The 22,565-nt window shown below is 37.7% G+C and overlaps 2 protein-coding genes across 4 annotated transcripts in view; one reads left to right on the top strand and one right to left on the bottom strand.

Moving 5' to 3' along the window:
* Positions 1–2,899: 2,899 nt before the first annotated feature.
* Positions 2,900–22,565, top strand: part of LOC129566045 (uncharacterized) — a 60,177-nt gene continuing 40,511 nt past the window's right edge. For both annotated transcript variants that reach the window (XM_055441561.1, XM_055441562.1), the window contains exon 1: positions 2,900–3,985. In XM_055441561.1, the coding sequence (XP_055297536.1) occupies positions 3,770–3,985 (216 nt within the window). In that variant the 5' untranslated portion in view covers positions 2,900–3,769. The remainder of the gene's footprint in view (positions 3,986–22,565) is intronic.
* The window catches only part of LOC129566044 (phospholipid-transporting ATPase ABCA1-like), a 6,743-nt gene continuing 5,877 nt past the window's right edge, over positions 21,700–22,565 (bottom strand). For both annotated transcript variants that reach the window (XM_055441560.1, XM_055441559.1), the window contains 3 exons: positions 22,526–22,565; positions 22,125–22,455; positions 21,700–22,064 (listed from right to left, as the gene is read on the bottom strand). The exon at positions 22,526–22,565 is cut by the window's right edge and continues 361 nt beyond it. In XM_055441560.1, the coding sequence (XP_055297535.1) occupies positions 21,851–22,064; positions 22,125–22,455; positions 22,526–22,565 (585 nt within the window). In that variant the 3' untranslated portion in view covers positions 21,700–21,850. The remainder of the gene's footprint in view (positions 22,065–22,124; positions 22,456–22,525) is intronic.

Here is a 22,565-nt window from a genome sequence, read left to right on the forward strand (position 1 = left end):
GCAACGGGTCCAAAAAATCGTGGGGGTCAAATTTTGCCAGGGGGGTCAGGATCAACGAGATCAGACTATGTCAGAACCTATGAAGCCATTTGCTTTGTAAAAGAATCCAGTTTGTTCTTGCTACGACATCACGTAATCGCTTAAACAAATGAGTTCAGTTCACTTTTATTTCATTCATTTGAAGTTTTCAATTTGCGATTTCAAAACGGGCTCTTCAATGAACTGATAATCAAAGATTGCAATCAAAATACAATAATCAATTTATATGAAGCAAAAAAAAATAACAAACAAATCGATTTGCCTTTAAACGTGATCCTTAATCGAATTTCAAGCCTATAATTTTGCGTGTCTATTTACCGTTTCTCGTCAGTTAACGGCAATTGTGTGTCATTACACATGCCTTTCATTTTCAATGTGTTTAACGTTAACCTTGCATGTTAAACATGGGCATTTGGAGTTGGAAATAATTTTTCAACCGATTTCCTTTAATTAATTGCACCGAATGCAGCAAAACTGCATGGGTGGCCATACAGTCAAAAAAAAAGAAGAAAAGATTCGGTCGTACTATGTAAGTGATCACGACTATCCACCCAAAGAGAGAAAAAGAGAAAAAAAGGGGGCCAAAGAGAAAATTCATTGGGATTGGGCACGGTGTGGCATTTTGCATGGCCAAAATGCGTGCAAATGTAATAAACTGCATCGTTTACTTTTTCAATGATTCTTCTACGCACACCAACATGCACTTGAGGCTCTCTCTTGCGTATGAGCACATCAAGTCGAAAACAGTAAGACGATTTAATAATAACAATAATAGCGTGAATTGTATGAAGATACACATACACACGACAAGATTAGCATTATTCATATTCGGAATGAATTATGCAGTAGGAATGAAGCGAGAACGGTACACACCGCAAAGTTTGAAGCATCGAAATTGTTGCAACAGTGCGGCCCCCTAAAAGCAGCGAAAATCAACACCAAAACTGAAAAGCCCAAAACGAAGAAATGGCAAGAAGAAGAGAGTCGATGCATAAAACAGCAGCAACTAAGACAAGATGATCCGTATAATAAAGAAATGAGAAGGCACTGCACTTCATCAAATTGAACCAGATGCAACGGCAGCATCAGCAGCAGCAGCTCACCGGCGATCGCAAGATTGCTCTTCCTCCCTCCCGCTCTTCGTGTGTTTGGCCCAGTTTGTGCTGTGTGTTTCGTTCAATTGAATCAAATCCATTTGTGGCGGCCCGGCAATCACGCTGTTTCGCATTTCGAATTGAATTATGATGATGAATGCGATTTTATGGACTTTGTAAAACGAGAGAAAAAAATCGCATCACTTAATGTAATATTGTGCAATTTTTTTTCGTTCGTTCGCTCTTCCCTCATCATCCTTCTTATTCCATTCTTGCTCGATTTTCGCAACGTATTGTTGTTGTTGTTGCCTGTTTTGTTGGTTGTTTGGTTTTGGCTCTCATTAGTTTACGATCTTGCTCAACTGCAATCGGACTTATACAAACAACGCATCGATCAGAGCGCGCGATGCGACCCAAGTCTTCATGTTCGTTCTGCAAACAGAGAAGAAGAAAAAAATGGACCAACAACTTATAATTACATTTTAAATTGTTCAATTTTTTTCTACTCTTTCGTTAAACAGTCTTCCTAATTTTCATTTGCTCTTTTTTCCCGTACTGAAGCCACGGCCGTTGTCTTCTCTTCGCGTTTCGTTGTCGATCTTGAGCTGCACTTCTTGTTCTTTTTTTCCCTTCTTCTTTTTAAAATAATTCGGGGTAATTCAACATTTTAATGTAAGCTTTAGCGAATCATTTTCAAGTGCATGTGATCGGCGTACCGTTTCGAAGGCGACATGATAAACGCAGGTAAGCGCATGAATCGACTGACAGTAAATTATAATGTAGTACAAAGACGATTTTGCCCGTTTTTAACTCTTCACTTGGCCAGTTTCAAATACACAAGACACGGTTTACGGAGGCTCAATCAAGAGCACACACACATACACACACACATGCACGCAAACAAACTAATGAGATGAACATTGATCGATTTGTTAGCAAAAGAAAACGAAAAACATTGCCCGAATTCTGCTTTTCGTTTGTTGTTTTAATATATTGGCATTAATTTTTCATGAAAAGAGAGAGAGAGTGAAGCAGAGAGAAAGAGCAAAAACCCAGTAAGTTTTGTGCATGTAAAAGGTTTGACAAGCCGAAAGCCATCAGTCCAAATGCATATACGTGATATTTTGAAAACGTGCACTTCATTCCGAACAAAAAGGTGGGACAAGTTTTTCCATATTGCCGCATTTGGGCCATTTTTCGACCGCTGATACCGTCTTGGCAGCCATCAAATCGATTTCTGACTTTGAGCAAACAGCATAAATTTTAATATCAACCACCAATAGCCGAGCATCAAATAACTAAATATGTATCCAGCGCTACTATTCATGAGAAGATTGGCAAACACCGTTGATTAAACGACCGAGTTCCCCTGATTTGCTCAATTTAAGCTACTTCTGTGCATAGATTTTGTGTGGAGTCGTCGCGTTCAAATGATATGCGCAGCCAGCGAAGGAGAAACCATTTCAGTTTGAGTGAATTCCCCTCGCGCCAGCTATCGTGTGCTTTTGTTCCATCTCACGATGCGACGGAGAAGTGAAAACATCGAAAAACACATTCTCCACCATGAATCATTTCATTCAAGTGATAGCGAAAACCACTCGAATCGAACACGTTTCTTCGTACGCTCATTCGCTCCATCGTTCGTAAACTGTGAGTTCATTCTCATTTTCTTTAATGTGAATTACAGTGATCTCGAGAAAAATAAAACCCGTCCATAGTGTTTTGTCCATTGATTGAGATTTTGTGCAGCAAACATAAAGTACAACAACCATCATGCTGTTTGTGCTGTGGCTCAGCAAGCACTCAGTGCGAAATGCAATGTCGTCGTTACGTAGTTTGGATGTATCGCTCGCGCACCACATCAAGAGAAGAAACAAGCAGCGAGTGAGATAGAGAGCCATGGAGTTCAAAGCAACAATTCGTTTCGGTTCGTGCAGTCAGTCAACTATCAGACACCGTATCGAAAAGGCGTAGTTGATACTCGCGAAATTTTCGCTACGTACAAGACGAGAAACACCAGATACACAACGTGTGCATTGCAATTTGGAATAGTTGGTGATTTTGTGTGTTTGATATTCCAGAGTGAATATTTAGCGGCATTTTGATGAAATGTGTGAAACTTGAGAGATTAAAACCGCAATAAAAATAAAAACTTAGATGGTAAATCGAAACGTCGGCTCAAAAATGGCTGCTAGACCATTATAAAATGTGTTGTCATGTTTAACCCGCAGTGTATTTCGGTTGGCAACAGGTGAACAATTAAAATCTATCTCGTGTACAATTCCAGACAGTGTAAACAAGTACATTCCCAATCATTCTCGCAATGTGAAGAAGTGAAAAATAATACGAACCTTTTTTCGTAGAAACCAACGTGTGTTTTGAAACATTTGTGCACAATGATGTTTCGTTTACAGAATCGTTGATTGATTTGATTCAACGGAATTTTATTTTGCTATTGGTGCTATAATCCATTGATTCTCATCGAAACGAGAGAAAAAAGAAATAATCCGTCGCTATTGAACTATAAACAACGGTTACTCTTCGGTATAACAAGTGAAATTCGATAACTGAAAACGATAGCAAGTTAAAAAAGCAAGAGGAAAAAAAACACACACACACAAATAGCCGGCATCAAGATGACACCAAGACTTAATAAATCGAGCGTCAGCTCATCGTGTCATCGGCAAATCTCTAGCATTCTAAATAGCTGTAGAACTTTAGGTTGTTGTGCAATTTTAGTGATATGTTTAGTGCAATTGTCGTTAGTGCAGCCCGTATTCAGCGGAATAAATCACAACGAATTCTTGGCACAGCTCAAAGTGCCACAATGTCGAAAGGATTGCTTAGATAAGGTAAGGCACATGATTCAAATTCGATTTTTATGGTCGTGGTATACAAGAAGAAAAAAAACTCCCGGTTTCAATTCCGTATTCTGTTCATGATTTTATGAAAATAAAATGAAATGAAAAAAAAATGAGAAAAATTTGCGGATTTGCAAATATGTTTTTTTTTGTGTTGGAACAAAGAGCAATTACAATAAAATAACGGATCGATTGCATTATTTTTATTGTCTCGAACAGAAAAAAAAAAACGAAGAAAAATGTGTATGTTGGAATTGATGCTATCGCAGATCATTGACTTCACGGCTGGAACAATACCAATTTTTTCGCGTTCAGAATTATTTTGAAGGGAACGCGGTTGAGAGCGAGCGAGCGAGCGAGAGATAGAGAGAACAAGCATACAACCAATAAAAGATAACATTCATTGATAACCTCTTCTCCAATGGAAAACAATGCTTACTTACAAGAGATTTTTGCGCGCGCGTTCGTTGCGTTCTGCTTAAATGCACAGATATTCATTGCATTCAGATGATTTTGAAATTCGTTCGGCTTTTGCAATCAGCATCCGACTCTTGTACACAGATTTATTTATATATTTGCGCTTGATACGAAATGTATGGTATTTTTTTTTGTTCTTCTTTTTCTGATAACAGTAATTTGGAATCATCGCAATATTTCATATATATTATTTCTTTTTTGCATCCGCTTCGATATCGAAATAGCTAATGAATATCTCTCTCGCTCTGCACTTGGAAATATAAAAACAATCTGAATCGGCGATAACATTTGTAATTCGTGATTTGGAGCATGTTTCGCATCGCCTGAAATTGGTAGAAATAAAAACGGTTGTTTATCGAATCAACATCATCTAATCCGAACATATATTTTATTTGTCGATTCCTCTCTCTCTCTCTTTGTGCGCCTTGGCGTTTGAAGCTCTATTCTTTATCTGCTTAGCTCAAACCGGCACATTGCTATTTGTGGCAGACAAATCGTACATATTATTTGATTGATAAATGGAAGATCTTCTGATACACCCACAGAATGGTCTTTTTTTCTACTCATCTTAATCAAATCTAAACAGTTAAAATAGATGAAGTCAGTCAACATCTCCAATTGGCCAGTGTGAGGCAAAAGAAACAAATTTGGCACCTCCTCTTTCCGTTGTGCAAAACAATTTAAATAGACTAGAAAAATCACAGTCACATTTTACGATTTCTTAATTTGATTAAGAACCAAAAAGCGTTGAATGGAAGCCTCTCAAAACACTGTTATTGAACAACAAACAAATGGCTCCAACTGCCCATTTGAAATGGCTTCAAATTGATGACAATCTAATTTTAGATCGCCATAATTTACTGTGACTTAACAAATATACGTTTCAAAACTCAGAATATATATTGTAGAATGGTCAAAAGCGACAGATCGAAAATTAAAAATCGTATCACATTTCGGAAACGATAAAACATATTTATCACTCCGAATAACGCACATTTCAGTTGAATTATTCGAAAGAAATGTGTCATTCGGTTCGAGATACTTGAAAAAAAAACGAAGAAAACGGGATAAGGCGGGAAGAGACTGAAGAAAAAAATCCGCGTAGAAATTTCCTTATCGTCACTCGCGTCACATTTCTGAATAGAATGAATGGCTTTCACAAATCGTGTGCATTTAAAGTTCGATATTTTATTGAAAATGCAGTAGAATTAATGGTTAATTTATAGAAAAGTTGAAAGACCGTTGCGAATGAATAAACGTTTGACCTTTGTGTACTGTCACTCTGACTACCTCTTGAAACAGTATGAATGCGTTAGTCTCTCTCTATCTCTCTGTTCATGGCAAAAATGATGAGTGGCCATTGAATGGAAGAGTTTTTTTTTTCTCTCTGTATTCGGTCTTCCTCTGCAATTCGCACGCTGACGGCGATAAGATATTGCCGTTCATTGACGGTTTGCCATCGTCGAAAATGGCAATTTTGATTACCCGACAATACGTTTAATTAATTGAACAAGTTTTATGTAATTTCCAAGTGAAGCGCGATGCTGGAGATGCAATTGTGAATGGTTTTGCTTGTGTGTGGCGGCAATAATTCATAACGGTTGATTATTTCATTCGTTTGGCTACCGTGCAAAATGCATCGAAAGCGCTTCGTTTGCGCGCTCGAGACGCGTTGGTTTGGCATTGAAGCAAATTACAAGAGATAGAGAGAGAAATTGAAAGAAATATCAGTATAATAAAAAATTACTTAAAACGACAAACATATTGCATTTACATGTTTTGTTGTTGCGATGGATGGATGGATGCAAGCAAGGCAACAATCATACAGCAAACGTCGCTTAATTTCCACACACACTCCCATTCAATTGCATTTTAAGTGTTTGCTCGTAAACGACATAACGAATGACTTATATTGAAATAAAGCTGATATCTCTCTCTCTCTCATAAATATCGTTGTTCTCTTTTTTTTCTATTTCATTGCACACTTCTCGCGCAATATTTCCTTATTCAGTCGCCGAGTGTGTTTTTTTATTCATTGAGAGAGTAGTTAGAGCGAAGTGCGTTGTTCTTCTTTGCTGTGTGTTTGCAAACGATCGTACACACATCAAATAAAAATATCTTCACCGTGTAACGTTAATAGCACAAATAAATGACAAGCAAAGCAGATAAACGATATTAAAAATTTGCACTGTGCACAGCATTGTGTGTGCTGCGATACATGCCGATAGAGAAAAAGGACATGACAACGACGACGACGACGACGATGACGACAACAACGGCGGCAGCGATGGTAACAGCAGCTTCGGATAGAGTCAAGCGTAATGGATAAGGTGTCGTTTTTACCGATTCCATTTGTTGTCACCGCCACCGCCGCCACCGATGCTGCTGTACATTCTATTTGCCTGTATCAATAATAAAGCAAGTCGCAATCAAGACTCGGCCACCATCTCAGTTTCATCTCTCGTTCGCATTCTACAAATAACTTTCGTGTCCCGTGTTCGCGTTTCTAACACTGCTGCTGCTGCTGCTGCTGCTGCTGATATGTTCCTGGCCGTTAATGCATTTGTAGATTCGTTCAGCTCATTAGTTATTACAAGCATTACACTGAACACGAAAAATGAGTATAATAAATGTGACATTAAAATTGTACGCACAAACACCGGCACCGACGTAATGGAATGGATTATAAATTTGTTTTACATTTAGTTCTCATATCTCTAGTATGAAGTCTCTTTCTCTGTTTCATTCTGTGTCTGCGGCTCTCCAGTCGGTTTCTGCCTGCATTTTTCCAGCCTTATCGCACAATTAAACGGCATAAAGCTCTATGTGACTTTTAACTGCTTTTTGGAGGGAAGAAGAAGCGGAATTTACAGCGTGCATATCAGTGAAATCGATTCGAAACACACGACCAAAATGCTTCATCCCTCTTTCGCTATCGCAACAGCAGCTTATGAATAAGTAAAGATAATACGATGTCAGTCAATGCAACGGAATTCATCATTCTACAATTGAATGTCAAGCAGACTGCTGCTGATGTTGTTGATCTTCTGATGCTCCAACAAAGTGCGGCTGACTAAAAGGGAATGCGAATTCATGACCGACTATAAAAAAAGGATATATTTCCTTCGTTTTCATTTCGAAAAATAAATACTTCATTACATGTTGTGTATGCGCTCACGGTGAATTCATTCGGCCTGAACAACCAATGCATCATACGGCACCAACACGAAAAGCATGAAACATAAACCTGTTGTGGGAAACACTGTGGAGAGTGATGTTATTATTTTTTGTTTCTATCTTCGGTCTCTTAGTGTGTTCCTCCTATCCATATTTGTCTAAGTATGTGCGGTGCAAAGGCACACAGGCTCAATGAGCAAACGAGTGCGGAAAAAAAAGTGAATTGAAATAACTTTAGAATGAGTTCGAATGTGTGGTCGGGGATATACGCGACGAATGCAAACGGCATGCAGAAAGAACACACTTAAAACCCGCTATCAATGCGATTTCTTGTAGCTACCAACTTTTTGTTGTTGCTGCTGCTGCTTTTCTCTTTCTCTCTCGATGCTGCTGCTGCAACATCAGAAATTGATAGTCGTGTCACACAAAAGTGCGGTGGCTGCTTGAATGCATTCAGGAAGATTGGGAGAGCGTATCAACTGGAAAAGCAATTTACCGATTTAACACCGGTTCAAAATCATCGTTTCGAGTGTATACTGTACACGGTCAAGTGATTGCCCGTGGAATGCGTAGGCTGTAATAAAATTACCAACAGCCACACCGAGAATAGAAAGAGAGAAATGAAGAAAGAAAAAAACAGTACACCATCTAAATGGTTTTAATGCAGTGATTATGAAGCGATTTGCCAATTGATAAAAGCCTAATATGCAAGACACCACATTCAAAACCATTTTACCGTGCTTTTTTTCTCGTTCCATTTCGTTTGTGTTCGGTGTCGGTTGCAGTGGCTCAATTTATAATCTAAAAACCAATTTGAAATGTTTGCGCATCGTTCATTGCGCGCTGTTGTTTTGGTTGGCACACGAACGTGCGCGCGCTTGGGCGCGATATCTACTGCTACATGGTGCCCATTCATTCAGATTCAGATTCATCATAATTTATGGCTGGTCTCACTATTGTCGCACTAACGCTACATTTCAATGTCGATAAGCGAACAAACGGGCAAATGAATGAAGGAGAAACACACAAGCGATAAAGTGTACACATTATATTCGTATTACCAGCTCATTAAATATTGTTTAGGTCATTTTTTTCTTCGTACAGTCGTTGCTATTGCTGGTGGTGGTGCTGCTGACTGCTGATGCTGTTGTCGTTGGTCTTTGTGTCTTTGTGCAAAACTTGTCGCAATTCTATTTTCGATCCATTTTTTATTCATGCATACACAAAAACCACAACAACAACAACATCAACCACACCACACTGCATTGACTTCAGAAATTCTGTACATTTTTTCTCGGTGTGTCGAGCGCGCCTCATCATTTATAACATAAACCTTAGCACAGTTCAATAATAATAATAGTAATAAAATAAACGCAAGTGCCACAACTCAGTGTTTACCGGCAAATTCATCACACGGAACGCAAATATATACGGTTTTACTGTCGAGCTGCCGAGGAAAACGAAGGAAGAAAGAGAGAGAGAAAAAAAACGTACAACCAAGCAGAGTAAAATGAAATAAAAATATCAAAACATGCACACCAGAGAGACACACATCGTAATGATGTGAAACAAAAGCAAAAACGATATAGACTTGAAGCATGAATTTTATTACGGCAGCCACATTAAATACATAAAGCATTCGCTGCTGGTGAGTTTTGGTGTTGATCCTTACGGCAAACTGCAGTATTCCCGCGAATAGTGTGTGTGTGTGTGTGTGTATATATTGTGGCATACTCGCGAGACGCACTGTGTAAAATACCTCAATTGTCATATAAATCATAAAATTTTATGCACATATCAGCTTTTTACAAACAGCGGCACTTACTCTCGCACCCGCTCGTTCGCACCAAACTCGACACACTATAAAAAGAAACACACATATACAACTGTTTCCCAGATAAAAGAGCGCGTCTCACAATGAACACAACCCGAAAACAGTAAACATACAGACACACACACACACACACACACACAAGCCGAACATTATTGTATCGCGCCCGCGAAACTGCCCAGATAGCGAGCGAACGAACGAACGAAATAAAAAATAAAAGTGGCAAAAAACATCAACCTGAAAATTATACACCATACATAATGAACACGAACGCGCGCGCATTGCAACATAAATGTCATAAATCACATTTTCACTTGTCTATTACATTCGCTGAGGCCTGTCTGGATGGCAGAGCTAAATAACTACTGTTTTTATCATGAGCTGCCATCTCACATTGTTTTGTCTCGATGTGTGTGTGTGTTATTATTTTTTGTTTTGTTTTATTTTCAGTGATTTCAGTTATCATGCTGCAATATCAGCTATGGGCCGTTTTGGACGATGAATGACCATACTGCCACAATTACGAATGGGAGCGCGCATTTTGTATTGCGACGCACTTGATTTATATAATTTTGCCGGTGTGACGACAATGATGCATATCTCGTTTACATGATTTTGTTTTTTTTTCATTTCATCAAGAGCAGATAATTGCGACCAAGCAAAAACCGATTTATTCGATCGGTATCGCGATTCGCATAATTTTCAACACAATCATCTTCGGATCACATTTTGTGGCTGCCGTTGCACTGCCGCATCGATGATCGTCGTCGTCGTCGTCGTCGCCGGGCAGTAGACACAGATAATATATACTTATAAAGAGGCAACAATGTTTATTCTAGCAAGAAAAATGCATTTCAACATACAAACACATTTTAACGCCGTAAAATGACCGATAGTTAAGTTGATTTGACTCGGAGCGACACATTTTGATTCGCGGAATGACCATTTCATTCAATTGCACTTAATAAATTCTTTCATAAAAATACCGAATATTTTATTACGAAAGAACGAAACAGCGGGAAAAAATATGATAAAAAAAAGTTCCATTCCACAGACTCAGTTATAAATTACATAAGATTGTCTTGGTTTGTTTTAATTGCGTGGTGGTGGTGGTGGCACAGGTGTTTCTCTGTCGTACGCGATTCAGTTGAGTGAAAACCACCGAAAGCTATTATTTCGAAAGCACAATTTATTCCGTTGTGGCTCGGTCGTTGTTGTTGCTGCCAGGAGATTTTATGAATACCGCAATACTATTTATTTGCTAAAGCAATTTCATGATTCGTTTTTTTTTCTCTCTCTCTCTCTCTTTACTCTTTATTCTTTTTGCTACCGTGTCACTCTCTCTCTCTCTCTCTCTTTTTTTTTCTCAAACTCAATCTCTAACAAAGCCGAGCGATGCGTGGTTCTTTTTGTCGCTTTTTGTGGCATTTGTGTAACAAATTTTGCATTTATTGGCAGTCAACATTTTACAACCACGAGTAAACATAAAATTCAGCCACTGATATTGATTGCAAGGTACTTGTGTTTCATGCACGGCATTAGTCGAAATCCCAGAACATTCGTTTGGGGAAGGAAAAAAAATTTCCACCAAGCATTAGAATGTCATAACAAATCAAACGTGTGCTGTATTTATTTCTAACTTTATAGTCATCGTATTCGAAGCACCGTGCACATTCCAACACGCCAATTGCCCACGAAAATTTCTCGACTTCATCGTGTAATTTTGGGTGGTAATTTTTATATTCATACACCTGAAGAACTTTCATTTCCTCAGCATGCGAACGGATGCGTTTTATTGTATGAAATCAAAAATACGACACATAAAACCGAACTTTTCCCCCAAAACCAAATTTCCTTTTATGCATTAGGTATAAAGCAACCATGCTATTTCCAAAACACATTCCAAACCAACGAAATACTGAAACATTCACAAATTAAGTGCTAATCAAATTTTCAGCGCAACGTAATATCATCATTGTTGTTTGCGGATTTTCCAGTTATGCATTGCAATTTTGTCGTTTGTCATTTTGACATCAATTAGTCTACTTTGCATTTTGCCCGACTTCAATATCCAATGCATCTGAAAGGCTTGTACCTCGGTAGAAGAAAAAAAACATGCATATCTCGCTACTTGAATTTTAAATATTCAAATGATTTGGTTTTGCTTGTGACCCCATCACTCTTCTGTTTTTTTCCTCGTTTCTCCCTCTCTCTGGGTCAATGATAAAAACCGTTCAACTCTTTCAGAATTTCAAATGAAAAATGCAAAATGAGCACAATTTCATTGACCTGTTTTTTTCTTCGAAAAAACCATTGGGAAAAATGTTGAAGGAACTAGAAGGAAAAAATTGCCAGAGAATTGTTGTTGATAATTCAATTTGCATATTGAATCCCGGTATACGAGACGACAATTGGGTATTGAACATTTGATTTCTAACTTCATTTACCCCGTTGGAAGCACATTTCACTTCTGATTAAATGGAATAGAATGTTTTTTTCTCTATCTCTCGTGCTATCGCGCTTGTTGACTGGTGCTGGGGCGAGCTTTGTATTTTGCTGTTTCGATGATGCTCAGAATTAAATTGAATCTGCACATAAGTTGAACAATGACGACACTAAATGCTTTCGGCTTGTGTGAAATAACAAAAACAGGTCGTGTTTTTGTTGTAGCTCTTTGGACGAGAGAAAAAATCATCATTAAATTATGGTGTGTTAGCATTAGATTCTGTAGGCTGATAGAGAAGTTCGATGAATGAAATCAACGACAAATGAATCACAAAAACAACAATAAAACAACGAAAAATGTACAAGAAAAACACGACGCTTACCAATTCTGTTCAATTATAAATAAGTAAATAACAATCAACGGAACGAAATATTGGCTCTTCTGTTTTCAGCGTTGATTCGTTGTTTGTTTCTCTCTCTTTTTTTTTATTTTGAGTAAAGAATTCATTGGATGCTGCCAACGGTACTACAAAAAAAACGCAGCATTTTCTTCGGTATTTTCAACTCGCCAACTATATTTTTTTTTGTTAACTCGTTTATTGAACTCGATGATTATTTAGATTTCGAATAGGATGTACTAATAGGGATGGGAGAGAGAACGAAGAAAAAATGAACAATTTTTTTTTCTATCGCAATTAAAATCAGTTTTTATTGGTGCTTCTTGATCACGTTTATTTACGCGGTTCAACATCAATTCAGCTTGTTCCTGCTCGTTTTTTTTTTTCGTCCACGCTATGTTTGGCTCGTTTACGTTGTTTAACAAATTCTTCGCACATAAATCAGTCCAATTAAGTGGAAATTTAGATATTATAAATTATATTAGCCGACAGCCTGTTTGCATCACACACACACACACACACACACAACGCTCCTTCCTCGTTGTCGGTTTCTTTTTTTATTTAGGGAATTTTGCTATTCTCGCTTCTTGCTTGCAATGCGAACACGTTTTATTGCGTTTAGCGTTTTATTTGCATATGTCGAGGAACAGCGAATGTGTTTTGCATTGGGCCAATTCAAATGAAGACAAAAGTATTTATGGCGCTATGATATAAATGAGTGCACCGAGAGAAATAGAGACCGACACAATTTGATTCACATTTTATTGCACTAATTGAGATTGAAGATTAAGTCATTTGCATCCTTTTTGGCAGATGACGACATTGCCCATCGTCAGATACGTCTTTCTCTCGTTGAATCATGTATTTCAGAATATTCTATTTCATTTTCAATCCTACCTCTTATTGCGCTTCATTCAAATTAAAACTTGAATTGAAACTAAAGAATAAGCGGCAGCTTTCAACTATTCTCCACTTCCATTGGATTTCAACGGTCAAAGTGTATCAAATGTAATGGAAACTAAATGCAAGTGGAGACGGTGTGTAAAAAATAGTGTAGAAAAACTTTCAAAATGGGGAAGGTTCTTTTCTAGTTGAAATCCAACAGATTTCTCTCGCAAACTTCGACCCATTCTGATTTTGGCATGAGCATACTACGAGGAATAATTTAAAAAATTTTCCTTTTCATTTACGAAACAATCTCTTTTCATGTTTAAAGTAAAGTTTGGCTCAAAATTCCATTCTATTCGCAAACAATGCGAGGTTTATGCTTTGCACAGGAGCGAATTTATATAAATAAATTTCATGCATATTTTTCCTCAATTTGGGACCGTTCAAAGCGAGTCACCTCCTGCCGCGTACACATACATCTCATGCGTGAATCAGTTCAGCAGTATGATTCGCTTTTTTTCCCCTGTTCATTCAAGAATTTTTGCCAACCACATGTGGCATTTGTCGAGTCTGAAACTGAATACAGAGAACTTTTATGCATGAAGCAATTGAACTCGTACCAAATATCACATCAAGAGGTCAACAACTGAAACCGTGAATTCATTTACCAAAAATGAAATACACACACAAAGCCCACTGTAGTCACTGTTGATTTTCGACTAGCTTAAGTATACAAATTCATAAAGGGCCCCATGTTGTCATTTGCCGTATGAATAGAATTCAAACTAAACCAAACAAGGACTGTTTCGGCTAGCGGAAAACTAACCTTTTCCAACAACAAACAGTTTGTTCGATAACACTATAACAATAAGTCACATTTTTAAACAAAATAACACATTTTTCAAACTTAAATTCAATACCCAATATTTGAATAGCAGAGGAAATTTTCTAGCACGGTGAATGACTTATTGATCAAACAAAATTTTCGAGTTGTATACATATACAGTTTATTTGAGGCTGGAAATATGATTTATAATAACGAATAGCAACTAGAATCGATTTTCTTTAAATATCTATTTGATGTGTCGCTTTTTGAAGCATTTCAAACCTTTTGTTTATATCCACTAAATGATAACAACACTTGCTCAATTGTGGTTTGGCTTATTGAATAATCTGGAAAGGCATATTTCTCTTTGGCTGCTTCGATTAAGTTAAACAGCGACGAGACGGTTAATTTTTTATTCATCGGTATATAATAAGTGATCAGCCCTTGATGTTGCCCTCTATAGACAATTGAAAGAAAAAAAAACAATAATTTAAACAGCATTAATATACCTAACCCGTAATCCGATAGCAATACATTGCTTCTTATGGAGGCTGAATGGATGGATTTTTGTAAGAGCGCCTCTAGTGAAAATATCTTAGAATGATGGAATATTTCGAACTTTAATACGCTTTTCTGCTAATTTATCCAAACTCACCTCTTAAGTGGTAAATTAAAACCAATAAATATTTACACATCGAAATATCTCGAAAACGGCTGGGAAAATCGGCAAAATGGACACCCGGCTGGTTTGATGGCCCAAAGCTCAAGTCCAGTGGATTCGGGCTGATCCATGGGCTCTCAGGATTTGGTCTGATTCCCAGCTTTTCCTTTCCTGTGAGCATCTTTACAAGTCACACTCATGTTTTGTATGGAATTTCACCACAGGGCAAGTGCTGGGATCTGGCCAAATCCCGAGAACCCATGGATGAGCTCAAATCCACCGGATTTGAACTTTGGGCCATCAAACCACCCAGGTGTCTACACTCCCTTCAGGGAGTGACACCACGGTCCATTTTGCCGATTTTCCAGATATTTTCATGTGTAGTTTAATGAGAAAGATATCCGCCATGACAGCATTTTGGCCCGCCATGTTGGTATTTTGGTTTATATTAACAGAACATTCTCTACTTTGACAGTCAACGTTTCTAAACGTAAACACAAATATGATCTGTCATAATCACATTCACCACTTCTAATGTGCTTCAGAGCTTCTGACAGCGCCATCCATCCGAAGCGTTTGAAACATTAAAGGCTTTTGCTGATTTTTTCTGCCGCATTTTCATTCGAGCTATCGCCTTATGACCTAACCAATAACACTGTCCTAGAACTCAATGCTCTTGAGCTTAACAGCAAAAATTAAGACTATTATCAAATTTTCACCATAATTTACCTTAAATATGAGCCTGGGAACTGTTTGGACATGAAATACTTCAGTTGTAGTGCAATTGTATCTGGACTCAGTGAGGTCATTCGAACTTTTCCAGATAATTTGATTGCAACCAAAAATCCTTGCGGAAACTTGCTTTTCAAGTACTGTGCTGATCCCAAGCACATTAGCTCGCCATTCAGCATTACGGCCAAGCGTGTGCATATCGCTTCACATTCTTCCATACTGTGTGACGTTAAGACAACTGATGCACCTGACCTTCGAGCTTTCAACACGACACTCCATAGATTTCTCTTTGTACGCGGATCCATGCCTGAGCTTGGCTCATCTGTTGAAGAAATGATAAATTTTTGGATTTGACTCAATTTTGAATATTTCGAATGAAAAAATGATTCATTTTCCATTTAAAATGAATACATGCTCGGAGTTTCAATCCAATAGTAAGCAAATCCTGTTCCATACCTAAATAAATCACACGTGCATTGCCAATCAAAGCGATGGCCGTGCTCAATTTTCTCCGGTTGCCACCAGAGTATTTGCGAATTTTCAACTTGAGACTTTTGGTGAAATTCAAATCATTTCCCAACTCTTTAGTCATTCCGGCAATATCACTTGGCCGACATCCACGCAACAGAGCAAAGATTTCAAGTGTGTGTGATCCAGTTAAATCTTCGAGAAATGTATCGAACTGCGGACAATATCCGGTCAATTTTAGCACATCCTTCATGTGGGTGTTTACATTGAAACCATTCACAAATACATCGCCTTTAGAAATGGAAATGTCGCCGATTAACATTTTGAAGGTTGTTGATTTGCCAGCCCCATTTACGCCGAGCAGGCCAAAGCAATCGCCTCTGCGTAAATTGAGTAATAATAATTTTCAAGATATATATGAAATTGTTAATGGAAAAACGTACAATTCGACGGCAATACACAATTCCTTTACAGCTAGAAAGTCTCCATGGAATTTGGTCAGATTTCGCACAACTAAATTGGTTGACACCAATTCTTCGGAAGTCATTCCATTCACCTTGTCTTTCTCCGCTTGAACATCATCGTTTCGTTTGGAACTTTTCGGAATCCGTGGCAATTCTTCCTTATGACGACCACGAATGTAATGGATGGCAAGTGAAAATAGTCCGAATTCGAGCAACAATAAAATGGCAAAGAACACGAAAGCTATCAAGCTCATAAAGAATAAAGCACGACCTATTCCAGGTTCGGACCAATCCATTATGCTTATGTCTGGGAATTGCATCAAAAATAGGTTTTTGATTGAAAATTGAAAATTGTTATCATCCCTATGTAAACCCATACACAGTTTTTTATAATACTGCTTCTTCTTCTTCACACTGTCGTACACAATGGGCGCGGCCATATTGAAAATGTATACAGTGAATATTATAACCATTTGTGAATATTATAACCAATATGGCGACTAACATGTATAGATGTGTTAGTTAAGAAGAAGAAGCAGTCACACTGCACCGTTCGCATACGGATGATTGTTATCAAGAACAAAAAGTGGAGAACAGGAAAGAAAATTCGAATCAGACACACTTACCTGGTGTAATCTTGACCTGAAAATGAAACTGATTCATGTTGAATAAACAATAGCTCAATGCATAATGTGGAAAAAACAGGAAGATCCATTTCAGTCCATCCGCGGCTGCAATCGAATCCAAAGCTTGGTCATATGCAGCTCTGATGATTTCATAAAAACAAAATCCTACAGCATGAAATCGATGAAATTTCAGATTGCTATTGCATCAAATACTAGAAACCAAAATGAATGTTACCAGTTATTATGAAAGCAGCACTGAGAGTGACAAAACCATGTGATGCGTGTGTAAATGCGAAAGATGCTACGAGTGTAATGGCCAGCGATGCCAATCCGAAAATGAATAGAACAAAGAATAACGTTGACAATTCTTGGGAGGTTGACCAAAATTCCTCATTGTACAGTGTACACGGATATCGTAATATAGCAAACCAGAGAAGTCACGATATGTGCTGCAAAATCGAATAAAAATGATACTATCCAAAATATTGCTGTATTTACACCGGCTATAAATTGTAGCAGCTTCATTTTTGATTCGCGTTCTTGAATATAGAACATGACATGAATTGCGATGATAAAAGCCATCGCAAATGGAATATTCGTAGCCAGTTGATTGCCCAAACCGGTGTATCTGTATGTTAGTTTCACTCTTGAGTCGGGGAGAAATGGTAGCGGCCAGTTTTCCGTGCTGATTGTGCCCGCACACTTGCCAAGAGTTGCTTTTAAAATCGAATTGTACACTTGATTTAGCGCAAGTGGTGCCGTATGGTAAAGTTGATTGTTAAAATATGCCACGAGCGCATCACCTTTCATAGCCATGCCAATTGGATACCGTGTATTTGAGCGGATTCGAATCACATTGCCAAGTTTCAAAAACTGTTCATCCATATATCCGTCGAGTACATTCAACAGCTCACCCGTACCTTGATCGAAAAGTTCGACATACTCATTGAATATGGTGAAAAAACGAGGATCATCGGCCACACTGGTATTTGATAGCATAGTCACAGTTTCTCCATACGATGATAACGATATTTCGAGTTTTGGTAGATGATAAAAGATGTGGGCATTGTGATAGAAAATAAAACTAATCACAATGAAGAAGATCAGTATCAGATTGAGCACAACGAATAAAATCCAATTGCTGATCCACCAATAAAATCGCTTTTTAACCATGGCATAGCATTGGTTCAAATACGGCAAATATCCTTCGAGCAATTCGTATTCATCGTATTTTTCATCCTCTTCGATTGATGGAATGTCCGCATTTTCGCTGCTCACTTTTAGAAAAACCTCTTCCAGTTCCGACGATGAAACACCAAAACTATTAATTTTCAAGTTTTTCGACTGATTTTCAAGTTTGGCCAACATCCCTTGAAATTTCTCCAAATGTTCAAAAGGCAAGATGTACGACACTTCCGATGGATTTTCCTCGTGCAATTCAATGTCGGGGATGTATCGTCGCAGCAATGCGGTTATTTTATTTGATGCACATTCCTCATCCTTAACACAAACCAAGCGATAGCCATCTCCAAATCGTTTTTTCAAGAAAAACGACGTTCCACAACATTTGAATTCACCATCGGTCATTACTGCAATACGATCACCGAGAATATCCGCTTCGTCCATGAAATGTGTCATCAAAATGATCGTTCGACCCTTCTTCTCGACTTCCAATACTGACCACAGCTCTCGTCTTGCAACCGGATCCATACCAGTGGTTGGTTCATCACTTAAAATAACTTTCGATCCGCCACACATAGCGATAGCGAAAGCCAATTTCCGTTGCATTCCACCCGATAGAGATATTGATGGACTGTCGATTTTCGATTGAAAATGCAATAGCCGAACAAAGTACAGATAAACCTTAGCACTAGCAATCTGTGCCATTTTTCATCAGGCGTCTCCACTCGCATTGAGTTTGTATTGTGAATGTTAAGGTGCGTGCAACGCCCTTCAATGTAAAAAACAATACAAGTGGAGATGATACACGAGATTTATCTGTACTTTTTTCACTTCACTGTTCACATCGTCTGGTTTCAATCCTTTCAATCGGCAATAGAATTCAATGTGTTCACGAACCGTTAGTTCGTTGAAGAGAATATTATACTGCGGGCATATGCCAATTGATCGTCTCGCCATCTTTAGATCAGTTCGAATATCGTAACCATTTATAATTGCCGTACCCGATGTTGGACGCGTCATTCCGGTCAACAGTTTGATGAATGTCGTCTTGCCCGCTCCATTGTGTCCAAGTAAGACCGTGATTTGATCACGGAATAATTTCAATGTTAAATCATTGCAAGCAACCGTTTTGCTATCAAATTCCTTTCGAAGTTTTTGAATTTCAACACTAGTCACACAATCAAAGAGATCGCGTTCAAAATTTTTATTCTGTACTTCAGGCTCATTCGAGCCACTTTCGTTGTCCATTTCAATTTTATCGGCTTTACCAAACAAATGCAACCAATAATCGCACTTGAAGAGATAGTCCCACTTTTCAGGCACACCATATTTGGTTGGTACAAGCTTTTCAACGTAAAATGTGATCACTGTAAAAATAATGAATGATTGTTGGCAACATTAGACACATCATCAAACCGACTGTGAGTTTGCCATCATCGATTGTATCATCCCATAAACTGTGCCAATGCAATCCGTCGCCCATTTGTTCGGCCTCAATGAATATTCGGAATCCGTGGGCCATAGCAACATTGGGCAGAAGGCTTAAGCAAATCTGGGCTACATATGATAAACGCACGTGGTTCATGTCCAAAAATATGAATGGCACGTATGATATAAACCATAAAAGACCAGCCACTGATCCATCTCGATTTGCACTTGAAAACAACGTAGCCATAGCAAAGCAATAGGTTGCTATTGAAATACTGTAAACGAACAAAAACACCCAAATCACACTTGTGTCCGAATAGGTGAAAATAGCAACCTTTGATTCGTAAATCGGTATCTATTGAGAAAAAGCGTGAAATGATAGGGAAAATGACAGTTAATTGAATTGAAAAAATGTATTTTGCATTGGAATGCCCGTCCAATTTCTAATTGTGTATTACCTTTAGAAAACCAATGATTAATGTGATGGAAATGACCATGAGAATCATTATGTGGCAAAACCAACACGCGATATGTAACCAAAACGGCATCCCCATAATTCGCATGACGTCTTTTAATTGTTTTTCCTGTTCCACTGCGATGAATTGTTTCATGCACATCATTGTATACATAAAACCTAGCATGATGAATAAGCCGGCCAACATTTGCATAACACTTTGCAGCAGATCGTGATCGTAGGGAGGATATGGGAATCGTTGCATTCGAACAACTGGTATAAATTTCTCATCATCGGTTTCTGTATCCTGTGCCAGGTCAAATAATGTATTAATGAAAACGAAATTGATTCGATCTTGTACCGCCAGAAAACCATCTTGAAAATAAAATGGTATTCCGCCATAATCAGATAAGTTTTCATTTGGTCCTCCACCAGAGAACAATGGAAAAAGCAAATTTGTGTGCCAATTATAAGTTGTAGGGTCTGACCGATTTAATCGAGATACACTTGGAAAACGCAATGTGTAATTCAAATTTGATTGCAACTGTCTCGTATCCTGTGAATAAATGGTTTTATTTTAGAATTTGATTTTTGAGTTTTGATTCGAAGAAAATTCACATGAATTACATTTGAATAATTTCTGAACACCACGCCACATAGAAGGAATCGTTCCATCATCACATTTTCCACTTCCTCTGGACTTTCCACTTCTTCAGGAGGATCCAGTCCAAGCGATTCAGATGCTTCTATTAGAAGTTCATGCAATATATCGTTTTTTGGCGTGTAAACCAATTTCCATTCTTTTACAGTTGATTCGTTTCCTAAATTACGTAAATGATCCAAAGTGGAAGGAACAAACGATTCATAGGTCGTATTGTGTGGATATACGATCGGCTTCACTAAACTTCGTATGATTATTAAGCACACACTGAATACGATTGGTAACAGAATTTGAAGGATCGTTTGCACTTTATGCCGATATTGTACCATGAAATTTTTCCACATTAAAAGTCGAATTTTATTTAAAAGACCATAATCTCTATCAAAATCATCTTTTTGAGGTTCGCTCTCTATGTCGGTATCGTTGGTGTTTTCTGCAAATTTATTCGTTTGCGATAAATTTTATAAAATTGAAGATCTTATAAAATATACTCTGCTTAAAAAATACTTACCGAACTCAATTTGTTTTCTCTTCATTTTCTTATATTACATTAAAAAAAGCAAATGCCTTAATGTTCAATAGTGTTGATTTTTAATTTCAAATGTACAACCATAGATTAAATTGAAAAATTGAAATGTTTCGTCATTCCGGAACGAAATGCACTGTATATGTGATCGAAACGTATATATTCAAACAAAACAACGACCGTAGCAGGCAATGTTCACTATGTTTGATTTTCACTCCAAAGCGGCTTCAGCTCAAATTCAGCCTGTACTATTTTCTTCGTCAAATTCACACTCAATAGAGTTCAAGGAAAACACTTGAAAGTTACATTGCTTTGGAATCATTTATATTGATAGCTTTTATGTTCCGACTCTTATCAGACTTGTACAAAATATCAGAAAACCACAATTTGCACCACTTGCGTGATTTTTTTTCACACCAATTCATATACCAAAGGAACTATAATCAAAAACAATCAATAAGTAATCATTTTTTAAAAACTCATTTGATTTTCTAGAAAAAAATAAATAAAACTAAGCACTTTTATACACGTAAACATTGTTTATATATAAAAATGTTGAATAAATTGGTGTTGAGACTAGAATTAGTTGAATCTAATGGAGTTTAAATTGGCCTAAGTCGAAACTTCTTGACAATAATCATTTTGCGATTGCCCATCATACGGTTTTGTAAACGATAAGAATACTTGTTCAAGCGTAGCTTGGCTTATCGAGTAATCTTCGATGCCTAAAATTCCTTTGGCGATTTCCATGTGATCAAACATTGAAGACCATTTCAATTCATGGGTTTGTGGCACATAATAAGTCAGAAGACCTTGATATTTTTCCCTGTAAATGTATACCATCAAAATATTTGTACTTTAGCCTAGTCGATTTGACGTAACTTACTTCAAATAAGCGCCTTGGAAGCTTCTATAAATGAAATTTTCAATTCGAGTTTGGAATACTTTCGGATTAATCGAAGTCGGTGTGGAATTTCCTTTCGATTTTGTTTTGATTGTAAGCAAATATCCTTTGGAGAATTGATTTTTGAGATGTTGCGCAGATCCTATGCATTTAAATTCTCCGTTCACCATAATAGCTAAGCGGGTGCACAGTGCTTCACACTCTTCCATACTATGTGAAGTTAACACAATTGATGTACCTGAGTTACAAGCCTGTGATACAGCGCTCCATAGGTTGCGTTTTGCACCTGGATCCATGCCTGAGCTTGGTTCATCTATCAAACGAAAGAGAATTCCAAAGTATTATCTCTCTCAATAGAAAATCGATGATTATTGCAAAGATACCTAAATAGGCGACGCTTGGATTGCCCAACAAGGCGATAGC

Source organism: Sitodiplosis mosellana, unplaced genomic scaffold (genome assembly GCF_009176505.1).
Source record: "Sitodiplosis mosellana isolate CC-2019 unplaced genomic scaffold, AAFC_SMos_1.0 Smas_scaffold_3, whole genome shotgun sequence".
NCBI lineage: Eukaryota > Metazoa > Arthropoda > Insecta > Diptera > Cecidomyiidae > Sitodiplosis > Sitodiplosis mosellana.